This window comes from Aquarana catesbeiana, linkage group LG13 (assembly GCF_042186555.1).
Source record: "Aquarana catesbeiana isolate 2022-GZ linkage group LG13, ASM4218655v1, whole genome shotgun sequence".
Taxonomy (NCBI): Eukaryota; Metazoa; Chordata; class Amphibia; order Anura; family Ranidae; genus Aquarana; species Aquarana catesbeiana.
Genome location: NC_133336.1, coordinates 39,949,197 through 39,966,940, shown reverse-complemented (window position 1 = coordinate 39,966,940; position 17,744 = coordinate 39,949,197). Strand labels below are relative to the sequence as shown.

Below are 17,744 nucleotides of genomic sequence, written 5' to 3'. Positions count from 1 at the left end.
GTTGGCACGATCCCGCAAACCGTCGCAGCTATACGTCGCATCGCGGGATCGGGATAGCAGGCGCGCGCGGAGGGGGGGGAAGCTCGTGGCTGGCGGTTGCGATGACCGCTGGCCACGAGCGATCGCGAGAGGCAGAACAGGGACATGTGTGTGTAAACACACAAATCCCTGTTTTGTGAGGAGTGACAGATCATGAGTTCCTAATAGCTAGGAACCACGATCTGTCATTTCCTCTGGTCCAGGGGTCTTCAAACTACGGCCCTCCAGTTGTTCAGGAACTACAATTCCCATCATGCCTAGTCATGTCTGTCAGTGGCGTAGCGTGGGTTGCCAGCACCCGGGGCAAGGCAAATAATTTGCGCCCCCCTAACCTGCACTCCCCGAGTCCCTTCAAATACAATAGTACTGACCTACCTGATTCCTATACTGACCACTACACTAACCTACTTTATTTCAACACTGACCAACCTGATTCCTTTACTGACCATTACACACTACACTGACCACTATACTATACTGTCCACTACACTAAGAACTACACTGACCACTACACTGTCCACCATACTGTCCACTACACTGTCCACTACACTACACTGACCACTATACTGTCCACTACACTGACCACTATACTACACTGTCCACTACACTGACCACTATATTGTTCACTACGGTGACCACTATACTGTCCACTACGCTATACTATCCAATTTACTGACCACTACACTGTCTACTATACTGACCACTACACTGAGAACTACACTGTCCACTACACTATAATGACGACTATACTACACTGAGAACTACACTACAGTGACCATTACACTGACCACTATACTACACTGACCACTACACCATACTCTCCACTATACTGACCACTTTACTGTCCACTACACTATACTGTCCACTATACTGTCCACTACACTACACTGACCACTACACTACACTGACCACTAAACTGACCACTATACTACACTGTCCACTACAGTGACTACTATACTATACTGTCCACCATACTACACTGACCACTATACTACACTGTCCACTACACTGAGAACTACACTGCACTGACCACTATACTGTCCACTACACTATACTGACCACTATACTATACTGTCCACTACACTGACTACTATACTATACTGTGACTACACTACACTGACCACTATACTACACTGACTACTATACTGTCCACTATACTACACTGACCACTACACTGTCCACTATACTACACTGTCCACTACACTGACCACTACTCTACACTGACCACTATACTACACTGACCACTACTCTACACTGTCCACTACACTACACTGACCACTACACTGACTACTATACTACACTGTCCACTATACTACACTGACCACTATACTACACTGTCCACTATACTACACTGTCCACAACACTACACTGACCACTATACTACACTGTCCACTACACTGACCACTATACTAGACTGTCCACTACACTACACTGACCACTATTCTACACTGTCCACTACACTACACTGTCCACTACACTACACTGACCACTATACTACACTGTCCACTACACTGACCACTATACTACACTGTCCACTACACTACACTGTCCACTACACTGAGCACTATACTACACTGACCACTACACTGACTACTATACTATACTGACCACTATACTACACTGACCACTATACTACACTGACCACTATACTACACTGACCACTACACTGACCACTATACTACACTGACCACTACACTGACCACTATACTACACTGACCACTATACTACACTGACCACTACACTGACTACTATACTATACTGACCACTATACTGACCACTACACTATACTGACCACTATACTACACTGTACACTATACTGTCCCGCCTACAGTCTTCCTACACTGACACTACATATACGGCGCCTTTCTCTTCTCTCTCCCCCCCCCCCTTTATCCATTCCTTACCTTCTTGTCCTGCATCGGTCCGAAGGATAGGAGGAGGAGGAGGCGAAGACAGCGGCCCCGGCGGCTCACACTTTCCAGTGCTTGTCTCCCCCGCGCTCCGGCCGCCGTGTTAATTGTTTCCCGTCGCACTGTGATTGGGCGTATGGGAGTCATGTGTGGAGGCGGGACTCCACGAGTAACTGTGATCGCGGATAGGCCAGCCCCACGCCGCACATGACCCCCATACGCCCAATCACAGGGCGCCAAACAATTAACATGGTGGCCGGAGCGCGGGGGTCACAGGAGATTAAAATTAGGAGGTGGCACGAAATTGCGCCCCCCTAAATGTCGCGCCCAGGGCCACGGCACCCCCCACGCTACGCAACTGATGTCTGTGAATGTCAGAGTTTTAAAATGCCTCATGGGATGTGTAGTTCTGCAACAGCTGGAGGGCCGTAGTTTGAGGATTCCTGCTCTAGTCAGTCCCCTCACCCTACAGTTAGAAACACACCCAGGTAACACAGTTAACCCCTTGATCGCCCCCTAGTGTTAACCCCTTCCCTGCCAGTGACATTTTTACAGTAATCAGTGCATGTTTATAGCACTGATCGCTGTATAAATGCCAATGGTCCCAAAATAGTGTCAAAAGTGTCCGATCTGTCCGCCATAATGTCGCAGTCCCGATAAAAATTGCAGATCACCGCCATTACTAGTGTAAAAAAAAAAAATAGTAAAAATGCTATAAATCTATCCCCTATTTTGTAGACGCTATAACTTTTGCGCAAACCAATCAATATACACTCACTGCGATTTTTTTTTTTTTAACAAAAATATGTAGAAGAATACATATTGGCTTAAACTGAGGAAAAAATTTGCTTTTTTTAAAAAAAAATGGGGATATTTATTATAGCAAAAAGTACAAAATATTGTGTTTTTTTTCCAAATTTTCGCTCTTTTTTTAGTTTATAGCACAAAAAATAAAAACCACAGAGGTGATCAAATACCACCAAAAGAAAGCTCTATTTGTGGGAAAAAAAGGACGTCAATTTTGTTTGGGTGCAACGTCGCACGACCGCGCAATTGTCAGTCGCAGTGCCGAATCGCAAAAAAAGGCCCAGTCATTCAGCAGCCAAATCTTCCGGGGCTGAAGTGGTTAACCACTTGTTTACTGGGCACCCCCCTCCTGCCCAGACCAATTTTCAGCTTTCAGCGCTGTCGCACTTTGAATGACAATTGCGCGGTCATACAACACTGTACCCAAATGAAATTTTTATCATTTTTTTCCCACAAATAGAGGTTTCTTTTGGTGGTATTTGATCACCTCTGCGGTTTTTATTGTTTGTTAAAAAAATGTAAAAAGACCGAATTTAAAAAAATATATATATATATTTTTATATTTTGTTATAAAATTTAGCAAACAGGTAATTTTTCTCCTTCATTAATGTACGCTGATGAGGCTCCACTGGTGGGCACCGATAGGGCGGCACTGGTGGGCACTGATAGGCGGCACTGGTGGGCACTGAGAGGTGACACTGAGAGGTGGCACTGAAGGGCATTGATAGGTGGCATTGGTGGGCACTGGGAAGTGGCACTAATAGGTGGCACTGATAGGTGGCACTGATAGCTGTCAGTGATGGGCACTGATAGGTTACACTGAAAGGCAGCACTGCTAGGTGGCACTGATTGGCACCACTTGTGGGCATTGGCAGGTGGCACTGTGGCAATGGCAGGTGGCACTGGCAAGCACAGAGGAGGAGGCAGATGTGCCTCCTTCCTCTTCGGGACCGATGTCCCTTGAACATAAGCTGGTGATCAGCTTTTTTTTCTCCTCACACTGTCAGCATGAGGAGAAAAAAAAAAGATTACTGAGCTTTTGTTTACACACGTGATCAGATGTCATTGGCTGACAGCTGATTACATGGTAAGGAGCCGGGTTCGGCCCCTTACTCGGATCGGTGATCACCCGAGTCTCGGTTACTCAGTGATCACAGCGCACGCTGCGCGTGCCCTGCAGGGGGAGCGCGCAAAGGGGAGGACGTCCTATGACGGCCTCCCGGATATTCAGGTCCGCGCTGTGGCCGTCATTCGGCTATAGCGCAGACCTCAAGTGGTTAAAGTATAACTAAAGGAAAAACTTTTTTTTTTTTTTTTAAGATAGAGGGCAGAGAGATTAGAACACCCAGTAGTGTATTTAGGTTTTGTGCTGCCCTAGACCTGACTAAACTCGTGCACCCCCTAATTTAAATATAACCCACCCCTTGCTGTTTAACCTCCCTGGCGGTTTTCCCGAGTGTGGCTCGGGGTTAAAATTCAGTACCATTAGCGGTAACCCCGAGCCACACTCGGGATCGCATTGCAGGATCCTGGGGCGGCGTTACTTACCTTGTCCCCGGGATCCTGCGATGTCCCCCGCAGTGTCCGAGGGCTCCGTCCTCCTCCGAAGCCTCTCCGTGCCAGGCTCCGTTCCCTGCGAGCGGCGCGACGCACGGGGGCGGAGCCTGGCGGCAAATTCAAAAAAATGTCAAAATCATAACACATACAGTACTGTAATCTTACAGATTACAGTACTGTATGAAATGATTTCACATCCCTTTTGTCCCCAGTGCTCTGGCCCATGCCCTGCATGCAGTTTTATATGATATATACTGTTCTTTCTGCCTGGAAACTGGAGATTGTCCATAGCAACCAAAAAGTGTCCCTTTACGTCAAAAGTGGCTTTAGACCAGCTAGAAAACAGCGATAGTAAATTAGAACACTTGCAGAATTGAGCGATAGTGAACTGTGGGGAAATTTATTTGATTACTATTTTTTTAAATTTTTTTTAATTATTTATTTTTATTTATTATATTATAATTTATGTTTTTGTGTTTCAAACTTTATCATACCCGGGATATCTACTAGACTCTGGTTTGGACAGATTTAAGTGTGTTATTGTTAAGATTTACAGACCTACAATATAAAACGCCAAATTTCCATGCAAAATAATTGTACCGCTTTCAGCACCTAAAATCCGAAATAATCATACCGCCAGGGAGGTTAAGACCTGCCCTGAAATTTTTGAGTGGGGACACTAGTTCTGAGGGCCTGGGGGGAGGGGAGCAAATGGATTTCCCCTAATTTGCATAGATTTCCTCCCACTTCCTGTTTGGCGGCAGGAAGTGAAGGGAAATCTCTGCAATGATACAGGGATGGTAAAAAATAAAATGACAGGGGCTATAACCCTGCCTTACTCTATCCAAAATGAAAAAAAAAAGTGTTGCCTATAGTTCTACAGTGAGGAAGGTCCAGGATGATAATACAGTCAAAATTAGAAGCGCCCCCCCCACCGCCACCCCCCCACAGTTGTGGAATGCCGGACGCCCGCATAACGGAAGCAGTGCGGCCGCTTTATGGGGGCGCTAGACTAATTTGCCTCTCAGCCCAATCCGCCCCATAAGACTGGCGCTACACTAACAGTGTAGCGCAAGCCTATGGGGACTCTTTCCGTGCTGCCCAGTGGCGTAGCGTGGGTTGCCAGCACCCGGGGCAAGGCAAATAATTTGCGCCCCCCTAACCTGCACTCCCCGAGTCCCTTCAAATACAATAGTACTGACCTACCTGATTCCTATACTGACCACTACACTAACCTACTTTATTTCAACACTGACCAACCTGATTCCTTTACTGACCATTACACACTACACTGACCACTATACTATACTGTCCACTACACTAAGAACTACACTGACCACTACACTGTCCACCATACTGTCCACTACACTGTCCACTACACTACACTGACCACTATACTGTCCACTACACTGACCACTATACTACACTGTCCACTACACTGACCACTATATTGTTCACTACGGTGACCACTATACTGTCCACTACGCTATACTATCCAATTTACTGACCACTACACTGTCTACTATACTGACCACTACACTGAGAACTACACTGTCCACTACACTATAATGACGACTATACTACACTGAGAACTACACTACAGTGACCATTATACTGACCACTATACTACACTGACCACTACACCATACTCTCCACTATACTGACCACTTTACTGTCCACTACACTATAATGTCCACTATACCGTCCACTACACTACACTGTCCACTATACTACACTGACCACTACACTACACTGACCACTAAACTGACCACTATACTACACTGTCCACTACAGTGACTACTATACTATACTGTCCACCATACTACACTGACCACTATACTACACTGTCCACTACACTGAGAACTACACTGCACTGACCACTATACTGTCCACTACACTATACTGACCACTATACTATACTGTCCACTACACTGACTACTATACTATACTGTCACTACACTACACTGACCACTATACTACACTGACTACTATACTGTCCACTATACTACACTGACCACTACACTGTCCACTACACTACACTGACCACTATACTACACTGTCCACTACACTGACCACTACTCTACACTGACCACTATACTACACTGACCACTACTCTACACTGACCACTATACTACATTGACCACTACACTGTCCACTACACTACACTGACCACTACACTGACTACTATACTACACTGTCCACTATACTACACTGACCACTATACTACACTGTCCACTATACTACACTGTCCACTACACTGACCACTATACTACACTGTCCACTACACTACACTGACCACTATTCTACACTGTCCACTACACTACACTGACCACTATTCTACACTGTCCACTACACTACACTGACCACTATACTACACTGTCCACTACACTACACTGACCACTATACTACACTGTCCACTACACTGACCACTATACTACACTGTCCACTACACTACACTGTCCACTACACTACACTGAGCACTATACTACACTGTCCACTACACTACACTGACCACTATACTACACTGATCACTATACTACACTGACCACTACACTGACTACTATACTATACTGACCACTATACTACACTGACCACTACACTGACCACTATACTACTGACCACTATACTACACTGTCCTCTACACTACACTGACCACTATACTACACTGACCACTATACTACACTGTCCACTACACTACACTGACCACTACACTGACTACTATACTATACTGACCACTATACTACACTGATCACTATACTGACCACTACACTATACTGACCACTATACTACACTGTACACTATACTGTCCCGCCTACAGTCTTCCTACACTGACACTACATATACGGCGCCTCTCTCTTCTCTCTCCCCCCCCCCTTTATCCATTCCTTACCTTCTTGTCCTGCATCGGTCCGAAGGATAGGAGGAGGAGGAGGAGGCGAAGACAGCGGCCCCGGCGGCTCACACTTTCCAGTGCTTGTCTCCCCCGCGCTCCGGCCGCCATGTTAATTGTTTCCCGTCGCACTGTGATTGGGCGTATGGGAGTCATGTGTGGAGGCGGGACTCCACGAGTAACTGTGATCGCGGATAGGCCAGCCCCACGCCGCACATGACCCCCATACGCCCAATCACAGGGCGCCAAACAATTAACATGGTGGCCGGAGCGCGGGGGTCACAGAAGATTAAAATTAGGAGGTGGCACGAAATTGCGCCCCCCTAAATGTCGCGCCCGGGGCCACGGCACCCCCTGCACCCCCCACGCTACGCCACTGGTGCTGCCCCCCTGCAAAGTGCTGCCCTAGGCCTGGGCCTTGTCGGCCTAGGCCAGGATACAGCGTTGAGAACACCTGTCAATTTTGATTGCTGTCTCTGCCCCCATTATGGAGATTCTCCCTCTGTTTGTCCTGTTTACCATTATCATTGAAAGCGAAAATAAAGAAGATCCCACATTTTAGATTGTCCCCTGAGAAGTAATAGAGGGGGAAATTAGTTCTTATGACCCGGGGGTCCCCAACGGATTCCCTTCATTTTCATGTATTTCCTCTCACTTCCTGTTTTGGCTATGGGACAGGAAGTGAAACGAAGTCTCCCTGCATTGGGACACAAATGGTGAAAAAAAAAAAATTTGACAGGGGTTATAACCCTCTTTTGCTCTATCCCAAAAAAAAAATTACCTATAGTTCCACTTTAATTCTGCAAATCACAATTCCAGTGCACTTTGAATGTGGTGTGGGGAAGGTGCATGGAATACAGGTTGCCCGAACTGCATTCTAGGGTGAATGGGCACTACATGTCAACAGTGCCTTGGTTTGTAACAACACATAGCAGCGCCCCCCTCCAATCCCCACTGGCAGAACACGTAGACCAATCTGCACACTAAACTGGATATTTTCAGGCCTCTTTCCATGTAATTACACAGATCAATGCTGGCAGGAATACATCCCTATAAGTGGGCGGATGTAATTGGACTTGCACCCGACTATATCCGCCCACCCCGGGTCTTTTGGACCAATGGGAATGATTTTATATATATCTTAGCACCTATTAGATCCTGATTTGCCACTATCCCCCCTGATGCGCCTGATTTGCACCTACATTTACTAGTAATGGCGAGTACTAATGCGCAAACCACGAACTCAGAAAAATAATACAAATAAAACGGGGGGGGGCAATTGTTTAAGATAAAAGTCAGGATAAATGATAAAGCCGCCGCCATAAGGGTGTTCCCACACCAAAAAAATATCTGACAAAATATTGAATGAATGTGGCGCTCAATCAAATTAAAATATAAATGGTGTAAAAAACTGATGATTAAGTGACGCTCAAAAAAGTATAATAAATATCGCTCAAAAAGATTAATATAATAGAAATGTAAAACAACCACGTGAATGGAGATTCTATAGGGAAAATCCAAATAGTATTGTGTCAATAATAATTAATCTTCCATCATAATGTGTATCAAAGGTCATAGTGAACCATTGCTACATCAAAAATTGGGTGTAGGTTCCCCTTTTCTAAACCACTCATGAAAACTTTTCTTCCAATAATAATAATCCAAAAAGTGACTAAAAAAAACAAACGAAACTCCATATTAAGTGTAACTAATGAATTCATAAAACCACTGTGCAAATAGAATATAATAAAAAAGCAATAAATATGGCACTCTAAAATAAGTAACGATAGTGCAACTATGTGATATGTGCAATAATAATATAGAATAAATATATATAAATAATGACAGATAAAAATCCACACAAGTGCAATAAAAAATAATTAAGTCCAATGGTATCAAAAAGGTGCTTAGATCAGCGAAGAAATGTGCCCTTGGTAAAAAAGGTCCCATAAATGATACAATCAAAATTGTGACAATCCCAAAAAATGGTGGAAATTTCAAGAAAAGTTGGTGCCAGCAACAACTCCCAAGTGCAGCAGAGATGTAATCCCCCCAGCCTCTTACCTTATGGCTGATCGATAACAGCACAATTAACCAAGTGCAGATGACTCTCCTAGGGATCTCCCGTCCTAACACCGCATAGGATTTTCCCTATAGAACCTCCATTCACGTGGTTGTTTTACATTTCTATTATATTAATCTTTTTGAGCGATATTTATTATACTTTTTTGAGCATCACTTAATCATCAGTTTTTTACACCATTTATATTTTAATTTGATTGAGCACCACATTAATTGAATATTTTGTCACCTACATTTACTAGCGCCTGGGTTGTCCCCTATTTGCACCTGGATTATGCCTACTTTACCTAAATGGGCGCCCAGATTGCGCCTACTTGACCCCTATTAGCGGCTCAGTTGCTGCTTCTGTTCTGTACCAGCCGATTTAGATAGCTACAGCTTGTGCGCAGGTGTGGTAGAGCAGAGCGCGCCCCTTCAACCCAGCAGCGTGCGGGTGTGATTCCCAATGCTGCCTATAGATGGCAGTGCTGAGCTGATGACGTCGCTGAGAATCCAGCTTCTAGATAAAGAGAGCACTGCAATCTTCTCGCCGGGCGCGGTGGCGTGTGTCTGTAATCCCAGCTGCTTGGGAGGCTGAGGCTGTCGGATTGCTTGAGTCCAGGAGTTCTGGTCTACTCTGTGCTATGTCGATCGGGTGTCCACGCTAAGTTCGGTATCAATATGGTGACCCCAGGGGAGCCCAGAGCCACCAGGTTGCACTAAGGAGGGGTGAACCGGCCCAGGTCGGAAACGGAGCAGGTCAAAACCCCCGTGCTGATCAGTAGTGGGATAGCGCCTGTGAATAGCCGGTGTAGAGCAGCCTGGATAATACAGTGAAACACAGTCTCTCTTTTCCTCATTTTTTTTCATTATTAATTTTATTTATGGTATTTATAGTTTTAATTTTTTTTTGTATACCCCTTTATATTTATTCATTATTAATTTAATCAAGCACCAATTTTTATACACCATTATTTATTTTTAGATTTACCCATTATTATATATTTTTTTTTCTTTTTCTACACCCTTTCTTATTTTTCATATGCATTTATTATTTTTATACACCCTGATTCATAGTAATTTTTATATTTATTCATTATTATCCTCATTATTTTTCTTTATTTTTATACACCCTTATTCACAGTTATTTTTATAGTTATTAAGTATTATATTTATCATTATTATTTATTATTTTTATACACCCTTTTTTTTCCATTCACAATATTTTATTTATATTTATTCATTATTAATGTCATCACACACCCATTTTTATTTGTATACACCGTTATTTATTTTTAGATTTACTCATTATTATATATTTTTTTCTTTTTCGTCACCCTTTTTATTTTTCATATGGATTTATTATTTCTATACACCCTGATTTGTAGTTATTTTTATATTTATTAATTATTATCCTCATCATTTTTTCTTTATTTTTATACACCCTTATTTAGAGTTATTTTTATAGTTATTAAGTATTATATTTATCATTATTATTTATTATTTTTATACACCTTTTTTATCTTTATTCTTTAAATTTATTCATAAATGTATCCTTTTTTAATTTTTTTATATAAATTTGTATTCATTATCTTTATTGTTATAAATTTTTATTCATTATCTTTATTATTTTTTAATGTATATTTATACTCTCATTTATTTATTTATTTTATATTACTTTTATTTGTTTATATTTGTTTAACTTTTTTTTTCCATTCACAATCTATTTATATTTATTCATTATTAATGTCATCACACACCCATTTTTATTTTTATACACCGTTTTTTATTTTTTTTAATCTTTATACACCCTTTGTTATTTTTAATATGCATTTATTACACCCTGATTTGTAGTTATTTTTATATTTATTAATTATCCTCATTATTTTTTTTTAATTTTTATACACCCTTATTTAGAGTTATTTTTATAGTTATTAACTATTATAATTATTATTGTTATTTATTATTTTTATACACCTTTTTTTAATATCTTTATTCTTTAAATTTATTCATAAATGTATCCTTTTTTATTTTTTTATATTATTTTATTCATTATTTTTATTTTTTATACACCTTTTTTTTTTGACCGCTGGTCAGTGCCCATCAGTGCCGCCTGTCAGTGCCCATCAGTGCCGCCTGTCAGTGCCCATCAGTGCTGCATATCAGTGCCGCCTATTGGTGCCTTCCAGTGCTGCATATCTGTGCCACCTATCAGTGCCCATCAATTCTACATATCAGTGCCCATCAGTGCCGCCTCTTCAGTGCCCATCAGTGCCGCCTCTTCAGTGCCCATCAGTGTCGGCTCATCAGTGCCGATCATTTCTACATATCAGTGCCTTCTCATTAGTGCCCATCAGTGCCAACTCATCAGTGCCCATCGGTGTCGCCTGATCAGTGCCGCCTCATGAGTGCTCGTCACTGAAGGAGAAAACAAAATTTTATGACAGAAACTAAGAAAAACGCAATTTTTTCAAAAACTTTGGTCTTTTTTAGTTTGTTTAGCAAAAAATAAAAACCCCAGAGGTGATCAAATACCACCAAAAGAAAACTCCATTTGTGGGAAGAAAATGATAAAACTTTAGTTTGGGTACAGTGTTGCATGACCGCGCAATTGTCATTCAAAGTGCGACAGCACTGAAAGCTGAAAATTGTCCTTGGCGAAAGTGCCCAGCATTGAAGTGGTTAATTTAGGGGTAATTATAAAGCCTAAAGGAATTTCTTATACTGTATATTTTATATTAGTACGGAATTCTCTGGGCGCAGCACTGACCTCTGCTGGAGAAAAGTAAATAATGCATCTAAAGCCTGCACGCTGTTCCATGTACCGCCACTAGATGTCGCACCGTGTTCTGAACGCTCTTACCGAATTGATCCGTGTTGCTCACCGTGCCATGTGATGCAGGAAGTGTATGGCCGGCTGGAGTGAGTGCACAAGTGGGAGCTGGCAGAATGAAGAACAGATTCAATACCATAGATATCCGGGCTGTCATCTCAGAGCTGCAGGACAGGTGACTACAAGGAGGGCTGTGTGAGCTGCAGGGGGGATGGAACATCAGCCATGGGAGTGGGGAAGCTTCCTCTCCAGCTGTTGGGGGGCTACAAGTCCCAGCTTACCCTGCCTGAGCTGCAGGTGTGCAGTGCTGATCATTATTATGAATGAGGTCTTATAACTGATCAATAATCCTGTGTGTTGTCTCTCTTCATCCCTCAGTCTGCTGGGCATGCGCGTGTACAATGTCTACGATGTGGATAACAAGACTTACCTCATCCGCCTGCAAAAGTAAGAGGAGACGGATTTCCTGGGATTGGGGTCTAGGATGTCTGTGTGTAACGGTGACTGGCGGTACAAGAAAGCGGGGCCCCATTCACAGGGGCCCTGGGGCCCAGGAACCATTCATAACAAGGAAGAGACCTGGTGTAGTATAAAAGGGGTTTTTAACCGCTTCAGCCCCAGAAATTTTACCCCCTTCCTGACCAGAGCACTTTTTGCAATTCGGCACTGCGTCTCTTTAACTGACAATTGCGCGGTCGTGCGACGTTGTACCCAAACAAAATTGACGTCATTTTTTCCCCACAAATAGAGCTTTCTTTTGGTGGTATTTGATCACCTCTGCGGTTTTTATTTTTTGCGCTATAAGCAAAAAAAAAAAAGAGCGATAATTTTGAAAAAAAAAGCAATATTTTTTTACTTTTTGCTATAATAAATATCCCCAAAAATATATAAAAAAATTTTTTTTTCCTCAGTTTAGACCGATATGTATTCTTCTACGTATTTTTGGTAAAAAAAATCGCAATAAGTGTATATTGATTGGTTTGCGCAAAATTTATAGCGTCTACAAAACAGGGGATAGATTTATGGCATTTTTATTATTTTTTTTTTAATTAGTAATGGCGGCAATCTGCGATTTTTATCATGAATGCAACATTATCGGACACTTTTGACACTATTTTGGGACCATTGTCATCTATACAGCGATCATTGCTATAAAAATGCACTGATTACTGTGTAAATGACACTGGCAGTGAAGGGGTTAAGTGTGTCCTAGGGCGTGATTCTAACTTTAGGGGGGAGGGGCTTTAACACACAGGACAGTGATCACTGTTTCCGATGACAGAGAGCTGTGATCACTGCCCTGTCACAAGGCAGAACGGGGAAATGCTTTGTTTATATCTCCCTGTTCTACCTCTCCGTGACACGATCGCGGGCACCCGATGGACCCGCTGTCAGGAGCGCGCAACACCGCTTCTTAAAGGGGACATACCTGAACGCCCTTTTGCCCCCAGTGCCATTCTGCCGATGTACATCAGCATGCGCTGGTTGGCAAGCGATTAAGATAGAGATGGTAAGCAAAACATTTATGTGTATATATATATATATATATATATATATATATAAATATAAAATTATAAATATCTCTGTTCCCTTTTTTATAAATGATCTCATTCCCTCTGTTCTCAGCTGCATAAGAGCTGGGGGAGGAGAAGCAGCAGTACACTGATCTTCCCAGTGAATAGCTGTGCAGGGGGGGTTGTCAGGAGAGGTCTGATCATTGGAGGAGAGCAGGCTGAGTTCCCATCATAGCTAGAGAACTGACCATGTGTGCTCTCCTGCTTAGTGTGGTCAGTTTTTAATAGGAAAGCAGAGGGACTGGCAGGCACACCAGGGATTTCACATAAAGGAAGCAAAACAAAGAGAACAGGAGACTTTCTCATACAAGTACATGGTACAGCAGCCACATATCAGGATTATGAAATGTTGGGGTAACAAATGCCTTCCATTCTGGGCCAATTCTGACATCTCTCTCATACACGGAACAATTAGTTTTTTTTTTTTCCTGTTAAATTACTTGGAACCCCCAAATATTATATATTTTATAATCGGAGACCTTGGAGATTAAAAATGGTGGGTGTTGCAATTTTTTATGTCACAAGATATTTGCATAGTGGATTATCAATTATCAAACTTTTTAGGAAAAAAATACACTGAGTTTTAGTACATAGAAATACAGTCTAATACTCAGTTGTTTGGTAAAAAATAAAAAAAATGTTCCGTCGAGTAAATAGACACCTAACATGCCATGCTTTAAAATTGTGTATGCCCGTGGAACAGCGCTAAACTATATTACCTAAAAATTTTCATAGGAGACACTTTAAAAGCCTCGACAGGTTACCAATTCAGAGTTACACAGGAGGTTTAAATTTTTTTTGGATTAACTTTATTGCTATCACAAGGGATGAACAACATCCCTTGTGACCGCATGAGCCTTGACAGGTCCTCTTTATGGTAAGATCTGGGGTCTTTCAGACCCCATATCTCTCCTATGGCCTCCAAAGCCTCCGATCTGAGTTTGGTTTGATCGCCTGTAGAATTAAGATGCTGTTGCTCCCAACGTAGAACTCAACATTTTATCTGGCATAATGCAATGTCCGATAAAAGCAGGAATGTGTATTAAGCCAATTTGTCTCCATACACCTTCTTGGACTGGGTGTTTGCTAGGCGCTGACAGTATGGGGGAGATTTACTACAACTGGAAAGTGTAAAATCTGGTGCAGCTCTACATAGAAACCAATCCGCCTCCAGGTTTTATTGTCAAAGCTTCATTGAACGAGCTGAAGTTAGAAGCTGGTTGGCTACCAATTACAGCCGCTCCACATTCTGAGTGCTCCAGTTTTAGTAAATCTCCCCCATTGTACATGGCACCTTTTCTGTAACCCGTGTGAATATAACATTACAGAACTACATATACAATTATTTTGCCATGTGTCATTGTATATTTAACTTGCTCTCCAACAATTGTTTTTCTTTGTCGCAGTCCTAATTGGCTGTTTTACTTTTGATTGACAGGCCAGACTCTAAAGCCGTAGTTCTGGTGGAATCCGGGATCAGAATTCACACCACGGAGTTTGAATGGCCCAAGAATATGATGCCATCTGGGTTTGCAATGAAGGTTTAAAGAAAATCAATTACAGTCTCACTCAAAACATTAGACATGCCTCGCTTCGCTCGGCTCTTTTAGATTCCCCCTCTGGGTCCACTTGGATGGTAGGGAAGGAACCTGGACCCAGAGCGCAGGCGCCGTGTACAGCTGATTGTCGATCTTGAGCTTCGGCTATCTCCGGCGGCTGTTATTAGTTCGTACTACGCAGGCGCTGAGCCTGCGCAGTACAGGGGGGGGAACTTATCCACCGAAGGAACTTATTCGGCAAGATACTGTGTCCATAAGACCCATGCTCCCTTCTCACTAGCTGTGATTGACAGCAGGGGGAGCCAATGGCTCACGTTGCTGTCTCTGAGCCAGTGAGGAGACAGACAGCCAAGAGAGTCTTGTGTACATCACTAGATCAGGCTCAGGTAAGTAAAAGGAGGGGCTTGTGGGGGAAGCTAAATGCAGAAAGTTTTTTTACCTTAATGCAGAGAATAGATTAAGGTAAACAGCTTTCTGCCTTTAGAACCACTTTAACTAGATCAGGATCTGGTTTTGTAAGTGTCAGTATTTGTATTAGTTAGTAGCAGTGTCAGGGTTAGTGTGTGTGTGTTTTTTTTCTATGTTAGTTGAACTAGATGGACTTGTGTCTTTTTTTCAACCAGATTAACTATGTAACTACAGTATGTGTCTTAGGTAGGAACTTATATTATAGCGCAACTTTAATTTGGACTATATTATATTTAGTGTCAGTGGGAGAGTTAGTGTCAGTTTGTTTAGGTAGGGCAAAAAAAAAAAAAAAAAAAAAAGCATACAGTTGTTTCTAATCCCTGCTACAGATACAAAGAACAAAACACGTACATATATGTGGTGTCGGCGCAATTGTCAGGATTAGAATTTGTTTTGTAGGTTTTTTTGGTGGGTCAGTTTTACTAACAAAAATTGCAAAATTGGGTTTGGGTGTTAATAAAGTGTTTGTAAAAGTATTTTTTTTTTTAATTAAAATAACAAACATTTTACACTTACCTGCTTTTTGAGCCTCTTCTGGGGTCCCCAGCTGTCCCTCTTGGCTCCTCCTCTTTTTTGTGTACCCACTAGCAAACGGCTTGCGACGGGTGCGCACCTGCAGGCTTGATCCTGAGCCAGGCTGTGTGCGTCTTTTGACACATACAACATGGCTCAGCCCCGCTGCCTGCTCTCTCCTCACAGGATTTGATTGGCAGCAGAGGGAGCCGCTGCAGACGGGCACATCACTGGATTGACAGAGGTCATAGGTAAGTATAAAATGGGGTGATTGGGTGATTCAAACACTGGGACATTTTTTTAGCTTAATGCAGGGAATGCATTAAGATAAAAGATTTCCAGACTTTATAATCACTTTAAAACAGAACTAAACTTACTTTTGTTTTAGCGGTACCGCCCCTCAATAGTACCAGCATCTTCAGCTGTGTGCCGGTCTTCAGTCTTCTTCATGGAACAGCGTGGCGTGATATCACTAGTGCTCATGCACAGGAATCAGCCATTGCAGCACACAGAGACCAGGCCAGTGTTGTAAGCTGAGCTGCACATGTACATTGCATGTCTCTTCTGCAATAAAGAGCCTGGCTGCTCTCTGTTTGTGGCAGTGGAACTTTTGTTCCACTTTAAGGCTTGTTTTGACCTTGGTCATGAAGGGTTTAACCATACCCCTTTAAGCCCCTCCCACTGTTAGCACAATTTGACCACACCCACCATTTATTGCGACGTGCCATGCACATTGCATTGTTGCACTCCTTAGGGCGTCCAGGAGCTTAAACGGATCTTTCAAATTCCTACTTATGTCCCTGACTCTCAGCATATAGAATAGGAACAGTAAGAGCTGTGTACTGAGCCATGTACTGAGATATACACCCAGCATACAGAGGATATGAAGTGATAGTGTCAAATCAAGTAGAAGTCTTGCGAGCAACTAGGGTTTAAATGTACTATCTAGAGCGGGCAGCAAGTAACACACTCCCAATATAAATGTGCAAAAGAAATAATATTAAACAAATATGCTGCACTAATGGTCTATATCCAATCACTTAATGTGTCAATCTTATAATCATATAATATAAAATCAGTGCCATTGTTGAATGAATGCAATATTGAATACAATAATAATACTAACATTGAATGCAATAATAATACTAATAAATCTTTTTATAACCGTTCCAAATGTATATATCCAGTGTTTCAGTGCAGTAGGGTGATGTATAAATAGTTGTCAAATAAATGTCAAAATAAAGATGAGGCTTGTTGAATCTTCACAAATCCTCAAAAGGAATAAAAACATGGGATGGGGCGGTTTTGAGCATTTTTTCCAAGCGTGTTTGCACCTTTTCAGGTTCGACCAATGTAACTATGAATAACATGCCACTGCTTTTGGTTTAAAAGAAGCTCATGTACCTTCCTGTGACACCCCTCTACCCCTCCCTCACCATAATCTGGTAACTGAATCTTTGGTAACGCCTATTGTATTAATGAAGCACTTGCAATTAGCAATAATGACACTAGATGGCAGGACTTTGACGTCAT

The 17,744-nt window shown here is 42.2% G+C and overlaps 1 protein-coding gene across 1 annotated transcript; it reads left to right on the top strand.

Annotated features, from left to right (window-relative positions):
* The first annotated feature begins 12,119 nt into the window (after positions 1-12,119).
* LOC141116845 (ribosome quality control complex subunit NEMF-like) lies at positions 12,120-17,379 on the top strand. Its single transcript, XM_073609316.1, has 3 exons — positions 12,120-12,272; positions 12,476-12,544; positions 15,110-17,379. The coding sequence occupies exons 1-3, from the start codon at positions 12,214-12,216 to the stop codon at positions 15,216-15,218; spliced, it is 237 nt and encodes a 78-aa protein (XP_073465417.1). The 5' UTR covers positions 12,120-12,213; the 3' UTR covers positions 15,219-17,379.
* The last annotated feature ends 365 nt before the right edge of the window (positions 17,380-17,744 follow it).